Raw genomic sequence first — 14,214 nt, 5'->3', positions numbered from 1 at the left:
AATGCAAACTAGGATCAAAGGGATAGGTTTTCCCATTAAAAAAGCCAAAGAAAGCTGTTATTAGGGGAACCTGAGAGCCTCTTGGGGTATAGTCTTCCAAACCTCAAGTAGGAGAGTTGTTGAGTAAATCCAGAGAAACAGAAAGCTTCCCTCTGCCCTGACCTGCATGGGCTCCCCCACTCACTCTCCTCCCACCCTGGGCTGCCAGACCTCACCCCACCCCCAGCCCAGCCGCAGAGAGTCAGTGGCTGCTCCCCACCCGCCACAGACCCCTACCCCAGCCAACTACTCATTAAAGCACCTATAAAAGGCCAGTGAGTTGAAAAAGTATAAGGCTGAAACTATTTTTTTAACTTAGAGAACACATTCTTGCTGAGAAATAAATAAACCTGTGCCTTTATTATTTTTTAAAAATGTCACTGTACTTTTCCAGTTTCCCCATGAGGAAAACAAACTCAAAAATGTTGGGGGAGAATAGATTCTTGCCTCGCACAGGAAAGAATTCAAGAGCAAGTCATGGTAAAGTGAAAGCAAGTTAATTTAGGGAGATACACATTCCATGGGCAGAGTGCGCTCTGTCTCACTCAGCAAGGAAAACAGCCTAGGAGATACACACTCCGCAGGCAGAATGTGGGCCATCTCAGAAAGGTGAGAGGGAGGGAAGCCAAGAGGTGTTGGGTGTGTAGTTTAAAGTAAAAGTAGATACACACTCCATAGACAGAGTGCAGGCCGTCTCAGAAGGTGATCACGACAGAGCGAGAGCGGCCACGAGGTGCGAGGTGCGAGGTGCGGAGTGGTTAGGTTTTATGGGCTGGGCAATTTCACATGCTAATAAGTAGAAGGATTATCCCCGCTACTCTGGGGAAGGGGCAAGGATTTCCAGGAAATGCCTCTCTGCCCCTTTTGGACCTTTTGTGGTCAGCCTAGGAACCATCATGGTGTTTGTGGATGCGCCATGAGGCTCAAGGTCTACTGGAGGTTGAATCTTCCGCCATCTTGGTTCTAACCAGTTGGTCCTGTCCTCAGTTGCTGTGTCACTCCTTCAGCGGTTGTGTCCTGCCCTCTTTCCTCCCACTTTAAGAAGATGTGCGCCAGATTCCTTTTTATACTGTCAGTGTCTCAGAGGTAGCATAGATCACCCTCAGAAAACTTGATTTCCTTAATACCAGACTTATGGCATGTTATTCATAGGAATGAGCCTCAGTTTACTCATCTGTAAAGTGGGGCAACATCCCCACATACTTCACAAAATTCATAGAAGGATTCATTGAGAGTACGTTTATGAAAGCATCTTGAAAACTGTAGTGAGCTCGCAGATGCCAGGCGTTCTGTTACTCTGACTCATGCTGGTGCTTTTCTGCAGGGGAAAGGGGGAAAGGTAGAAAGACCAATGCGGGGGAGAATGTTGAAACCTTTTACAGGCAGTCAATATTACTCTCTGTGACAGCCTGAAACCACACTGAACCATGTCCACTGTTAGGTTAGTTGAAGGCTGTTGTTAAAATGAAAATGTCACTGTTATTTATGGTTTAAGGCCTACCTGTTTCCCAGTCGGTTTTCAGAAGGTGTAAATTTATTGCCAACACTGTATCTTATATTAGTTTGGCATGTGACTACTGAGGGAATGAAGCACCAAGGACAGCAGAGTTGGGGACAGGAGGAAACGCCTGGGGGAAACAGCTCTTCCCCAGAAGTCAGGTCCCAGTGGGCACCCACAGGGACGAGCACTGGATGGCATGGGTCAGTCAGGGAGGACACGAACCCAGCCCATCCGGGGTTAGTAGGAGCTGAGCTGTGACCATCCTTAAGCCCCAAAGAAGGTGAGGGGAGTTCGCAGAGAGGTTACCAGAACCTGGGAAGAGAGTCAGTCATGTAGGGAAGGTCCCCCTGAGAGAAACGACGCCTCTGTGTTGAGGGACACAGCCAGCCGGGTGACCTTCCAGGAAGGAAGCCAGGACCCGACTCCCCTCCGGCTGGAGCTGCAGCTCCCCTGCTGGGGATCTCCTTTAGCTGATTAGAGAGGTCTGGGAGGAGAAGGGGAGAGAACGGGTCTGGAGGAGAAAGTGAGAGAGCCCTAGAAGTGTGTGTGCAGGAGAGGGCTGCCGGCCGGGCAGCGCGCGCCAAGGCCGGGGAGGGAGGAAGGAGAACTCCCGTCGAAGAGACAGGACACCACGCACAAGTCATTTCAGGTGTCAACCCCAGCCCACCGGAGACATTTTGCATCCTCTTGTGGGCGTTTCTGTACCCTAAATGGATCATACACGGACTTTGGGAACCCTCAAAGTGTGCTTTGCTTACCAAAGCCTGGCTGCACTCAGCGCCGCCTCAGGGCCATCTGCAGTCTTAATTTGTCAAAAAGGCAGCTGCTTGTAGCTAAATGGTCAATCCTTGAATCCTTGTCCTGATTCAGATTGAAAACATTTAAAAGGCCAATATTTTACAATACATATCCTGGATTTAGCAGTTAATAAAACAGCATTTGAATTCCACTGGAGCCCCCTTTCAACAATAATGAACAAAGATGATGTAGTATAATTTAATGGAGAGCAAAATGCGTTTTGTCAAGACAGAGAGTGAGAGAAAAGGAATTTAAGAAATTATGTACCCTGAAAAACCACTCTCTAAAGTAATGAGCAAGGCTAATCTGGGCCTTACTGACTGAATAACTACAAAATAAGATAAATGACAAGCAAAAAATATCTTTTGAGTTTTTCAGATTAGAATTCATCTTTGGGGCCAATTGGAACCGCCGATGTTAAAGGATTTCTTTAATCATGTCATGCCCTGTTTAAAAAACACTGAGGCTCAGCCAGCCCACAGAATCCAGAGCCAGTTTCTAAAGATGCCAACCAAGGCTCTCTGACATCTTAGGACCCTCAACCCTGAACACACACAAACAGCCCTCGGCCAGCACCCCAGGAACTGTGCCCTTCCTCCGCTCCTCACTCACTTCACTGCCTTTCCCCTGCCTCCACTTTTCAAAATCTTTTGATTTCAAGACCTAGCTCAAAGGCCACCTTTTCCATCAGACTTTTTCTAGTGAGTCTTGCAGTTGAAATGCTTCCTTCTGCTGGGCTCCCAGGAGAATTTCTCCAGACCTCGGATATGGTCCTTGTCATGGTTTGCTATTTATCCTTGTTATGTAAATATCTTCCTCCCAGTTACACAGGGAGTTACCTGGGATTTCTCTAGCTCAGCCCTGACGTCTCGAATGGAACCTAGCCCAGTTCCTGGCATGCAATTGGTGTGTAACTGAATTTAATTAAGCAAGTTGTGCTCCATATACCAGTACCCTCAGAGCTTCCTCAGATTTCAGCTCAAAAATGCTATTTCATGCACCAGAAAATATAATTTACCTGTGAGTAGCCTTTGGGTCAGGGTGGCGCCATTTGATGCTCTAAAACACATAATTTGCACAATAAAGTGAATAACTCTTTAGACCTCTGGAGGTGAACTTTCACAAGTTGCCACCTCCAACATACATGTCATCTGAAAAAAGTACTGGATAGCCAATATCAAAGCAATTATTCAGTTCCTGCTTGAAGGATCAATTGATTGGAAACAGCGTGAATTTAATATTTGACTCTGTCATTAGGTATTTTTAGAGCAGGTAAATTATCCAGTCTTCTGGATGTGGGTGAGTATAATTTCCACAGGTAACTACTCCTAAGGTTTGATTGTTTCTAAAGGGTTTCAATGGCCAAGTAATCAAGCAAACAATTCCTCCACCTATAGTTACAATTAATTAGAAGTTCTGAGCTCACATTTATGGTCCCGAGGTGGCCTCCTGGACGTCAAGTCCTGGAAACACTTCTAAGACATGCCCAGCTGCCTTATCTCATAAGCACACACAGGGCATGCAGGGGTTATTTTTACACATTTTCATAACACAGTTTTAATAGATTTTAAGCCTTTGTGAAGGCTGAAGATGGTCCCTTCAGAGGCAGAACTTCCTTGCATTCGGCCTTGAGTCAGTCAACTCAGCTCACGCTGTGCCCTTTGCCCCTCTTCCCACCTGCTCTGCACGGCTCCTACCCACCTTCCCAATGCCATCCCTCCATCCGGACTGGGACCCCGCCTCTTCAGGAAGCCTTCCCCAGGCATTCCTCCCACGCTGTTAGGAGCCTCCGTTAACCTTTACGTGACCTTCCGTTTAACACCACAACTGAACTGCCTTGCCTTGTCCTTTGGTTCTGCACGTGTGAGTCTCGTCTCCTCATCTAGACTAGAAGCCCCAGGAGGGCAGACGTCGCTTTTTATATTCTAAACCAATTTCTCAGTCTGTCCTGAGAAGTGTCTCGGGCGAGAAATAGAAATCATCGATTTGGGTTGCAGTCTGAGTGGCAAGCTTTCTTACGAGAGACTTTGCTTTCCAGTTTTATTAAACGTAAAGAAGAGAAAGATGAAAAGCTGTGTGATGACTGTGCAGGTAGAACCACTGGACAGGAAAGCGTGGTGTGCTCTTCTCCCAGCTCGAGAAACACAGATGGAAAGCAGATATTAATGACAGCAAAAGGTCAGACTCTTGGGAGAATTTTTGACCAAAATGGTGGCGACTAATTAGGAATTCATTATTTATACCCTACCTACCTCCAAAGGACAAAGGTGGCTGACAGAGGGAGGCTGTGGCCTCTACGACTGAACTGAGTCTGGAAATATGACTCAGGATTTAATCTGGCTCTAATGTACTGTGTGTAACTGGGAAAATCACTCCCACACTTTCAGCCTATCTATAAAATTGGAATAATCCCATTGCCTGTTATGAGGATTCAATAGGGCTCTATATTTTTAAAATTTATATATATATATATATATATATATATATATATATATATATATGAGTATATATATATACACACACATAGATATGACTATATATATACATGCTATATATATATACATATATATATGAATATAGTCAAATGTTCTACAGATGTTAAGAATTCTCTGGGATCTATAAAAATTGGATAAATTCGCACCTAAATGAGATCCCTATTTACCAAAAATCATGGAGAAAACTTAGCTGCCCCAAAAGGAAATAGTCACCCCTCAGCAGTAAAACTTGCCCAGTCTTGCCACTTGGTAAGCAGGGATTCAAACCAGGAAGACCTCACCCTCACCTCCAGTCATGAGATTTTATTACTCCCTAGAGATTGTTCCCTTGATTGATATTCAGGACCCCATTTTTCAGACGAAGACAGAATTGCTCTCAGAGGCCAGGTCAATTAGAATTCTCACAGCTAGTTCAAGACAGAGCCAGAGGACAGGACCAGAAGCCAGATTCCATGTCCCAGCCACTGTGGTTTCTCTAATCTGCACGGACATACACAAAAAATAAACTGGGCTGACCACTGGTGTTGAAAAATGAATGTGGCTTCATCACGTCTGAACCAAAGACCCGTTCCTGCAGACCCCATGGTGGGGTTCAGGAGCGGTGGGCAGCCAGGCCGGGTGGGAGGCGATGCCCCAGCCCGGCCTCGCATCTCCCCCGACTCGAGCCCTTCCTGACAGCTCTGGGCCAGCCACGGAGTCTTGTCTGCGGGGAGTGTTCTGCCCTCAGGTTCTTTTCAGAAACCTGACAGGCCCAATAAAGGCCCAGTGCTGATGGGGCCTGGCGGCCCCGAGTCCTCGCAGCAGCCCTGACGCTGCCTCCGCTGACACAATGGGGCCGGCGGTAATCACATTACACCCTCGTCTTTCATAATTACCCTCTTTCTCCAAGTGACAGAGCATCCCAGCGGCAGGGAGGGAACTATTTTTAAACTAATTCTAACTAAAAAAAAAAAAAAAAAAGAGTGTCATTTTTTTCACAGATACGGTTCTGGTTTATAATCACCCCCAGGGACAGTGTGGGGACTAAGATTGGCAGAAGCTAGAAAATCCAAACAGAGCACTGGCCGCCCACCCCCATGGAGATCACCTTTCCTTACCTGCCCCACAACCTACACACATTTATTTTTCTTTTTTCTTTCTGAGGTTCCTCTGTGTCTCTTGCACCCCCTCTCTAACTCTAGGAGATAAAAAAAAAGGAAAAACACAAAGACATAGGTTCAGCAGGGGTGACTTCTGGCTGTTCCTCTCCCTCTCCATCACCTCTCTGACCTTCCTCCCACCCCACACCCCCACCTTCTTGAGATCAGTTCTCCTCTCCTCCTCTGAGTCTGTGTAAAGGTGATGGCTCTCAGAATATCTTTCTGGAATAGCAGCAAAGCTCTTCAACATGAAGAAGTAAAGCCAGGAGAAGGAATGTGGATGAGGGCAAGGGAAAGAAAAGCCACTTAAGAACAACTTTAGCCGGGGCGAGACTTGGCCGAGCTGGGGTGGCCCCCGCCCTCCCTGCAGGCCACTGGGAGAAGAGCGTGCATCTCGGTAACACGGCACCACCTGGGCCTGGAGGACTGTCCAGCTGTCTGCTCGCCTCTTACAAATGACCCAGAGACCCCTCTGGTGCTGCCCATGATGATTATATTGATAAGGAAGCTGGAGTGGAGGAAATGAATCAATGGCATGGCACGGATTTCTTGAGTATCAATCTATTGAATTAATGCAACTTGCTTGCAGCCTCGTCTGGAGGGTCGCAAGCTATCTGTCTTGTTCATGACTGTTAGGTATCCTCGAGCCCTGAGTGTATGACCTGTCCCTCAGGTTTACGTTTTCTCCCTCTACCTGTAGAAGTATTGTCTGTTCCTCTCACCAGCCTGACACGCTGCCATTTTTTCCTTCTCCATCTTCTCGACCCCCTCCCCCAACAACCCGCCCCCTCCCACCACCACTTCATCACTCTGACTGGTCCGTTTGGGTTCCGTCTGGAGTCCTATAAGTCTAGTCTGGCATCTGAGAGATAGGAGGAGAGTGGGGGAGGACTGAGGCTCTCCTGGTCCCCTCCAACCTCCCAAGTGGCTTTTGGTGACAGAGATTTTGCAGCTAAGCTGAGAGGCGCAGCCGCTGCCTCACCCCGAAGTCAGACGACGACGGTCTCAGAGCAGGTGAGGTCCCTCTCAGGGGAGACAAGCACATCTCATGCGGCACTCTTGAGTGTGCCACAGGATTAGACCAGACCTTCCTTGTAGGAAGTTGCAAAAATCTGCCCCCAGTATTGTCACAGAGCTGGCCTGCCTTACAGTCAGTGTTCTTTGTGGAACAGAGGTGGAGGTGGAGAATGAAGCCAGAAAGGGAAGCTTTCAGGGACAAAAGGAAGAAAAGCAACTTTGAAGTAATTCTTAAGCGACATGAGCTTAGCAAAACTAAGGGCGCACTTATTAAGTAGACATTAAATAAACATTAGTTTCATTCCCCATCCCCCTCCAGCAGGCTTCAGACGAAATGAGAAAAATGAAGCCATGCCATCCATCCTGCCCCCTCCCTCGGCCTGCCCTCCCAGAGCAACCTCAGCCAAACGCAAATGGAGACACAAGAGAGAGGCAGAATCCACGGTGTGGTCCACAATGGCTTGTCACTGAGCCGGCTGGGGACCCGCCAGAGGGAGCTCAGAGAAGTGAATGAAGCCGGAGGGGGCCACGGCAGGCCCTGATTTTCTGTAACTGCTGGCTGGCGGGGAATTGTCCTGGGGAAGGGTGAGTGTAGAAAATGTTTTCTGACCCCTCTAGGATCAAGGTTTACTGGGTAAGCATCGCTCTTGATATTTGGGGGACACAGTGGAGGCTGGGTGCTTTTAAATAAAGAGCCATCTGACAAGCCTTCTCTCCAGAATGAGAGGCTAAAGCAATTTCTGGGGTAGTAACCTGGATTGGTGGAGAAAACATTAAGCTAAAAGTCATCGCTGTCAGAAAGTCTTAAATCTGATCCCGGGAGAAGAGAGTGTTGATTTGTAAGAACTCTTGAAGACTTTTCATGAGAGTCCTTGGTGGCTGCTAATTAAAGCTGGCTGGAAAAGAGCAGTTAAGAGTACAGACTATGGTCAGCAGGTTCTGGGTTCAGTCTTGGCTTCTGTGCTCATTAGCTGTGCAATCTTGGTCACATTCCTTGGCCTTTTCTGAGGCTCATTTCCTTCATCTCCCACCATGGAAACTGCAAGAGGACCTACCATCGTGGTGAAATCACCCTGCTGGTTGCTTACAGCAGGTCTGATTGATGGATGCCCCTTTCTGGTTGGTTGCTGCCCGACCAGACCAGCTCCTAAGTATCTTGAGTCCTGAATATCACCCCTCCCTAGCTTATAGGATTGTTGTCAGAAATAAATAAAATAATGTAAGGAAAATGCTTAGCTTGGTGCCTGGTAAATGCTCAGTTAGCTCTTGGTAAGTGTTAAGGATTGAACTGTGTCCCACAAAGAAGATATGTTGAAGTTCTAACCTCCTGGTACCTCAGACTGTGACCTTATTTGGAAACAGGGTCACTGCACAGATAATCATTTAAGATGAGGTCATACTGCAATGATACGCCCCTCACCCAAGAGGACTGATGTCCCTGGAAGAAGACGGCCACGTGAAGACACAGAGACACAGGAAGAGTGCAGTGTGAGGATGGAGGCAGAGATTGGAGGGATGAACCTACAAGCCGTGGGGCACCAAGGGTGGCCGCCATCGCCAGGAGCAAGGAGAGAGGCACATAACAGATTTTCCCTGAGCGCCTCGGAGGGAACCAATCCTGGTGTCTTCCTGATTTTGACCGTCCAGCCTCCAGAACTGTGAGAGAATAAAATTCTATAGTTTTAAGCTACCCAGTTTGGTGATTTCTTCTGGCAGGCTCGGGCTACTACTACAATATTATAGTGGGTGGACTCCTCAATTGACATGGAAGAACATGAATTCCTAAAGCATCAGGGAGGGAAGACCTTAAGGTTCATTTTAGTCTAACCGCTCATGCGATGCTTAAGAGCTCATCTTCAGCATTCTCACTGCGTAGCCTTTTGGCTTGTGCCTGCAGTGACTTGACCTCCAGTGACCAGGAACTCACTACCTAGCAAGACAACCCAAGCTCTGACCACTGGAAAAGCTGTTCTTTACATGCAGCTAAAATCTGTTTCCCTGTAGATTCTCCCATTTGGTGGAAATTACCTCCCTTGGGCTTTTTCCCGTATGAAAGTCCAGTCCCATAGTATGTAATGGCCCTTCAAATACTTGCATTCATTGAACAAGCCATATTTGTGCACATATCAGAGCTTCAGCAAATGCAATTTCTTCCATCTATAATGAACTTCTGTTTTCTCTACCTAAAGAGTCATCTGTTAAAATCCAACTCGGTAGTCTCTTCTGATAGACTGTGTGAAAAGGCAATACCAAAATCTGTGCTTCAAAAACCAAAGGTTTATTTCTCTCTCATGCACTACGCACCCACTGTACACAGCCAGGGCACTTTTTGTCGTAGTCATTCAGGGACCCAGACTGAGAAAGCAGCCACCATCTTGAACATTGCCGGTCACCATGGGAGGGAGAAAGCTCTGCAGGGTCTCCCGTCAGAAATTAACATGCAGCCCAGAAGTGACTCCCATCACTTTCTCTCACTACTCATTGGCCAGTACTAGTGATACGGCCTCACCTAACCAACGGGGGTGCCGGAAAATACAGTCCTGGAAACTGCAGTCCTACCATGTGTCTGGAAAGCCGGGCCAGAAATACTTGGCAAACAGAGCTGACAACTACCCCACTGCTTCTGTATAACTTTCCCTGCTGCCCCAGGCAAAGTTGCTTATATCACCTGCAGCCGTCCCAGGGCATTTTGTGTTTGTTGGTCACGGTAATGATCACATTGCATTGTCATTATATTTACTCGTGTTTCCATCTCTTTTATGAGACTGGGAGTTTCTCAAGGACAAGGACTAAGTCATCATAAACATTTGGTATGTGCATATGATCCAGCAATTCCCTCTTCTGGGCATATATCTGGAAAAAACGCTAATTCGAAAAGATACATGCAGCCTAATGTTCATAGCAGCACTATTTACAATAGCCAAGACATGGAAGCAACTTAAATGTCTATCAACAGATGACTGGATAAAGAAGTTGTGGTGTGTGTGTGTGTATATATATATATATATATATATATATATATATATATGCACACAATAATAATAATACTCAGCCATAAAAAAGAATGAAATAATGCCATTTGCAGCAAAATGGATGGACCTAGAGATTATCGTATTAGATGAAATAAGTCAGACAGAGAAAGACAAATATTATATGATGTCGCTTATATGTGGAATCTGAAATGTGACATTAATGAACTTATTTACTAAAAAGAAATAGATTCACAGACATAGAAGACAAACTTATGGTTACCAGCAGGGAGGGAGAAATTGGGAGTTTAGGATTAGCGGACACAAACTATTCTATATAAAATAGATAAACAGCAAAGTCCTCCTGAATAGCACAGGAAACTATATCCAATGTCTTGTAATAACCTGTAATGAGAAAGAATATGACAAAGAATATATGTATATACATAGAAATAACAGAATCACTATGCTGTACACCAGAAACTAACACAACAATGTAGATCAATTATACTTCAATATAAATAGATAGAGAGATAGATACTTGGTATGTGGATGCACTTGAGAACAATGATCGTATACTGTGGGTATTTATCTATTGTCTTCCCTCCCCCTCCCGCCCACCTCCACACACTTAAATATAACCTCCATGAATAAAGGAACCAGCATATATTAGGTACACAATAAATGTTTGTCAAAGGAATGAATGATAAAGGAACAACACCTCTGGAGTCTTCACATCTCTGGACCAAAATGCTAAATTCCCTCACCTATGACAAGATTTTGAGCAGCTTCAGCATCCTAGGCACCCGAAAGTAATCAATGATGGGTGCAGTACAGAGCAAACACCCCCTGCTCATCCTAGTCTGTATTTTAATTAATAAAGTCGGAGTCTAAATAAGATGTTGGAGTTACAACTATCACACTGTTGACTAATTCATAGGAAGTTTGGTTATTGACTAAAACCTTGTGTTTTTTCACACTTAATGCTACACTTTTACCTCCATATATAATTTTGCAATTCTTGCTTTGGATTTAAGTGTAGAACCTAATGTTTTTTTCCTTTTAATTTTCCTGTCACTTGTCTTCCTTCTCATTTATAATGCCATGTATTCTTTCACTTATTTATTGACTGCCTGCTCTGTGACAAAAGCTATGTTAAATGCTATGGGTGTTACATGATAATTTTACAATCCCCAGGGGGAAACAAAATCTATTCAGTGATATTAACATGGATCAGACAAACCAACTTTAGTTGGAAAGTGAGACAGTTAAGGCTCCTTGGCCTTAAATGTAAAGGTAAGTATAAATAACTGATATCAGAGCCATTCCTAGGAAGTTTTCAATGATATAAGAATGCCACTCCAAGGACACAATGCCTAGAGCACCTGAAAATGGGAAGGCAAGTAATGTCTCAGATAGAGGGGCTTGGAAAACTTAAAGTCATGAGGGCAGTTGGGTTCAGACTTGTCACTCCGTCTATCCTCAAGGTTGATTTACCTTATCTGGATGTGACCAGTGGATCGCCACCTCCTATGTCACTCCAAGAACTTCACCCTTCTTTGAACAAGGGTGTTCAACGTGTCACTCCTATCCACCGATGGATGAGATTTCTCACATGTTCCAGTGACTTCTGGGTAGTCCTTGGACAGGGGAAGAACCAGGCAGTCTGGCTCCAGATTCCAGGATCTTACCATCTCTACTCTGTTCTGCTTCCTCTTCGTATTGGAAACAGGGATAGATTTTAGTCCAACATACAAAAACTGAGTAATAAGACATGATTTTTATACTAGTCAGTAATACAGATTACTCCTAATAAAATCAACCCTCAGATATTGTTCAGTTGAACTGAAACTGAAGAGAACAGAGAATAACTTGAGGATAATGGAATGAGATTAAATGAGTTGGAGAATGATTCAAACTTTGCTCACTGCGCATTTACTCATTAATTCATCTGTTTATTCATCCTTCTGTATATCTACCCACCTACTCATTCAACAACCACGGTGCTGAGCAATTTTGCTGTCCTAGACACACATCAAACACTGTGGATAAGATGTGGTCTGACCTAAACTGACTTAGCAGTCCAGGGTAGGTGTGGGAGGTGAGGGGGGTGGGGGCAGAAGTGGACAAAGGAAACCTATGGTCTAGTGGGGCAAATGCTGTCAGAAGGGGGTAATAGAGGTGTGGGGAATGAACTTAGCCTGAAACAGGAGGGAAAAGGTGAGAGCAGAAGGCTTCATGGCAGAAGGAACACTGGATCTGGCCCTAGTAAAACTTTCTAATCTGAATATTCCTGGGAAGATCCTAGAACTAATACAATTTCCAAAACAGACAACAGAAAATTGAACATACTTTTCAAGAAAAGCCCCGGAACATAGCAGTTAAGGACACAGGTTTTAGAGTCAGACCCGCATTCAAATCTTAAGCTTTCTAGGCAGAATTCACTCCACTGTAAGATGGAGATCATCATGACATCCCATCATAAGGTTGTTCCGAGGGTCCAGTAAGATCATATGTGAGGTGCATGGTGCAGTCTGTACACAATGCACATTCAGTTAATGTTGGCTGTCATTTATTGCCTTCTTCTCCAACTCATATTCACTCTCACTCCATTCCCGCGTCTTTAATCTTCTTAGTAGCTTTGACATTACCATTAGAACCAAAGTTTGTAAGCCTCTTTCCTCTTTCACATAGGGAATACAAAAGAAATATAATTTCTGTAAAAACTGATTTGCATTACAGTAAATTTATCGTTCTTCATGGTTCTTGGTGACTAGGTAACCAGCAGAGGAGCTAATTCACTATTTTAGCAATTTAAACAGGACCTCAGAAGAAAGGCACCCCGTGGTCACAAAGCACTGGGACAATACTAATGAGAAGATTAAAAGAAAGTTCAGCTCACACAGTCCCAGATAATCACAAATGTACCCAAGGATTATTAACAACAACAATTACCTTGAACTGTATTATCTGCCTGGTTGGTTATTCTAAAGTCAACTTGTGTTGAATAGATGAGCTTAGAGGCGTTAATAAGTTATTTTGAAGTGGCTGGCGGGGCTCCTTCATAATAAATATCTGGGGAAATGTGAGGGTACGCCTAAGGCTCCATGGTGCCCTTCATCCTAATTCTCACCTGCAAGTGAAAGGATGCTCTGATATCTCCCTGGAGGAATAGCCTATCCACAGAGCTCCTGCCCCCAGTCCTCGCATGTCCTCTTTACTGGAACCACTTGCCCAGCAGGGGGGCCAGACTCATGCATTCTAAGCAAGCCTTTTGGGAAATCAAAATGCCCTTCTGCAGAGTGGTACCCATTTTCAGGGATCTGCTCCTCTAGGAGACAAAGCTCTAGGCTTGGATGACTCTCCCTTCCCTAACCTTCCCCTTGCAATCTGTAACTGCCCATCCTTTAGCTTTGTGGGACTGTGCACAGCCTGGTGCCCCAGCACAGCTCTCAGAGGGCATCTCGCTCCTTGGTTTCTCTTACAGATCCCCACAACTCCATGCTTTCTACTGCAGGCTGGTCCTGAACCTGGAGATCTGCTGAGAGGATGGGGGCGGATGGGGAAACCGTGGTCTTGAAGAACATGCTCATTGGCGTCAACCTGATCCTTCTGGGCTCCATGCTCAAGCCCTCGGAGTGTCAGCTCGAAGTCACCACGGAAAGAGTCCAGAGACAGGCCGTGGAGGAGGAAGGCGGCACTACCAGCTATAACACATCCGGCAAAGAGCAGCCGGTGGTCTTCAACCACGTGTACAACATCAACGTGCCCCTGGACAGCCTCTGCTCCTCGGGGCTGGAGGCCTCGGCCGAGCAGGAGGTGAGTGCCGAAGATGATGTGCTGGCGGAGTACACGGGGCAGACCTCGGACCACGAGAGCCACGTCACCTTCACCCACAGGATCAACCTCCCTAAAAAGGCCTGCCCATGTGCCAGCTCGGCCCAGGTGCTGCAGGAGCTGCTGAGCCGAATCGAGATGCTGGAGAGGGAGGTGTCAGTGCTGCGGGACCAGTGCAGCAGCAGCTGCTGCCAAGAAAGCGCTGCTACAGGTAGAGGCTGGGAGCTCGCACCTCAGGGGGGAGGGAGGGTGCCACCGCGGGGAGAGGGAGAGTGCATGAGCGTGCGCAACCACTCCCCAGGAACCTCTTCACACAGAGGGGAGAAGCGTGCCCTAGTCTGCAGCTCTCCGTTAATACACCTCTAAGATCTAAATGTGGTCCTTCCCGGGGGATTCGGTGCCGGGCTTCTCTCCAGCAC

The 14,214-nt window shown here is 46.1% G+C and overlaps 1 protein-coding gene across 4 annotated transcripts in view; it reads left to right on the top strand.

The window, feature by feature from the left end:
• Positions 1 to 14,214, top strand: part of TNR (tenascin R) — a 398,595-nt gene that overhangs the window by 298,577 nt on the left and 85,804 nt on the right. For 2 of the 4 annotated variants that reach the window (XM_064478014.1, XM_031435726.2), the window contains one exon: positions 13,476 to 14,006. In XM_064478014.1, coding sequence (XP_064334084.1) covers positions 13,508 to 14,006 — 499 coding nt within the window. In that variant the 5' untranslated portion in view covers positions 13,476 to 13,507. Of the gene's footprint in view, positions 1 to 13,445; positions 14,007 to 14,214 lie in introns of all 4 variants that reach the window. The other 2 variants (XM_031435725.2, XM_031435727.2) reach the window with 1 other exon arrangement.

The sequence above is a fragment of the Camelus dromedarius genome, chromosome 23 (genome assembly GCF_036321535.1).
Source record: "Camelus dromedarius isolate mCamDro1 chromosome 23, mCamDro1.pat, whole genome shotgun sequence".
NCBI lineage: Eukaryota > Metazoa > Chordata > Mammalia > Artiodactyla > Camelidae > Camelus > Camelus dromedarius.
This window is presented reverse-complemented; position numbering and strand designations above follow the sequence as displayed.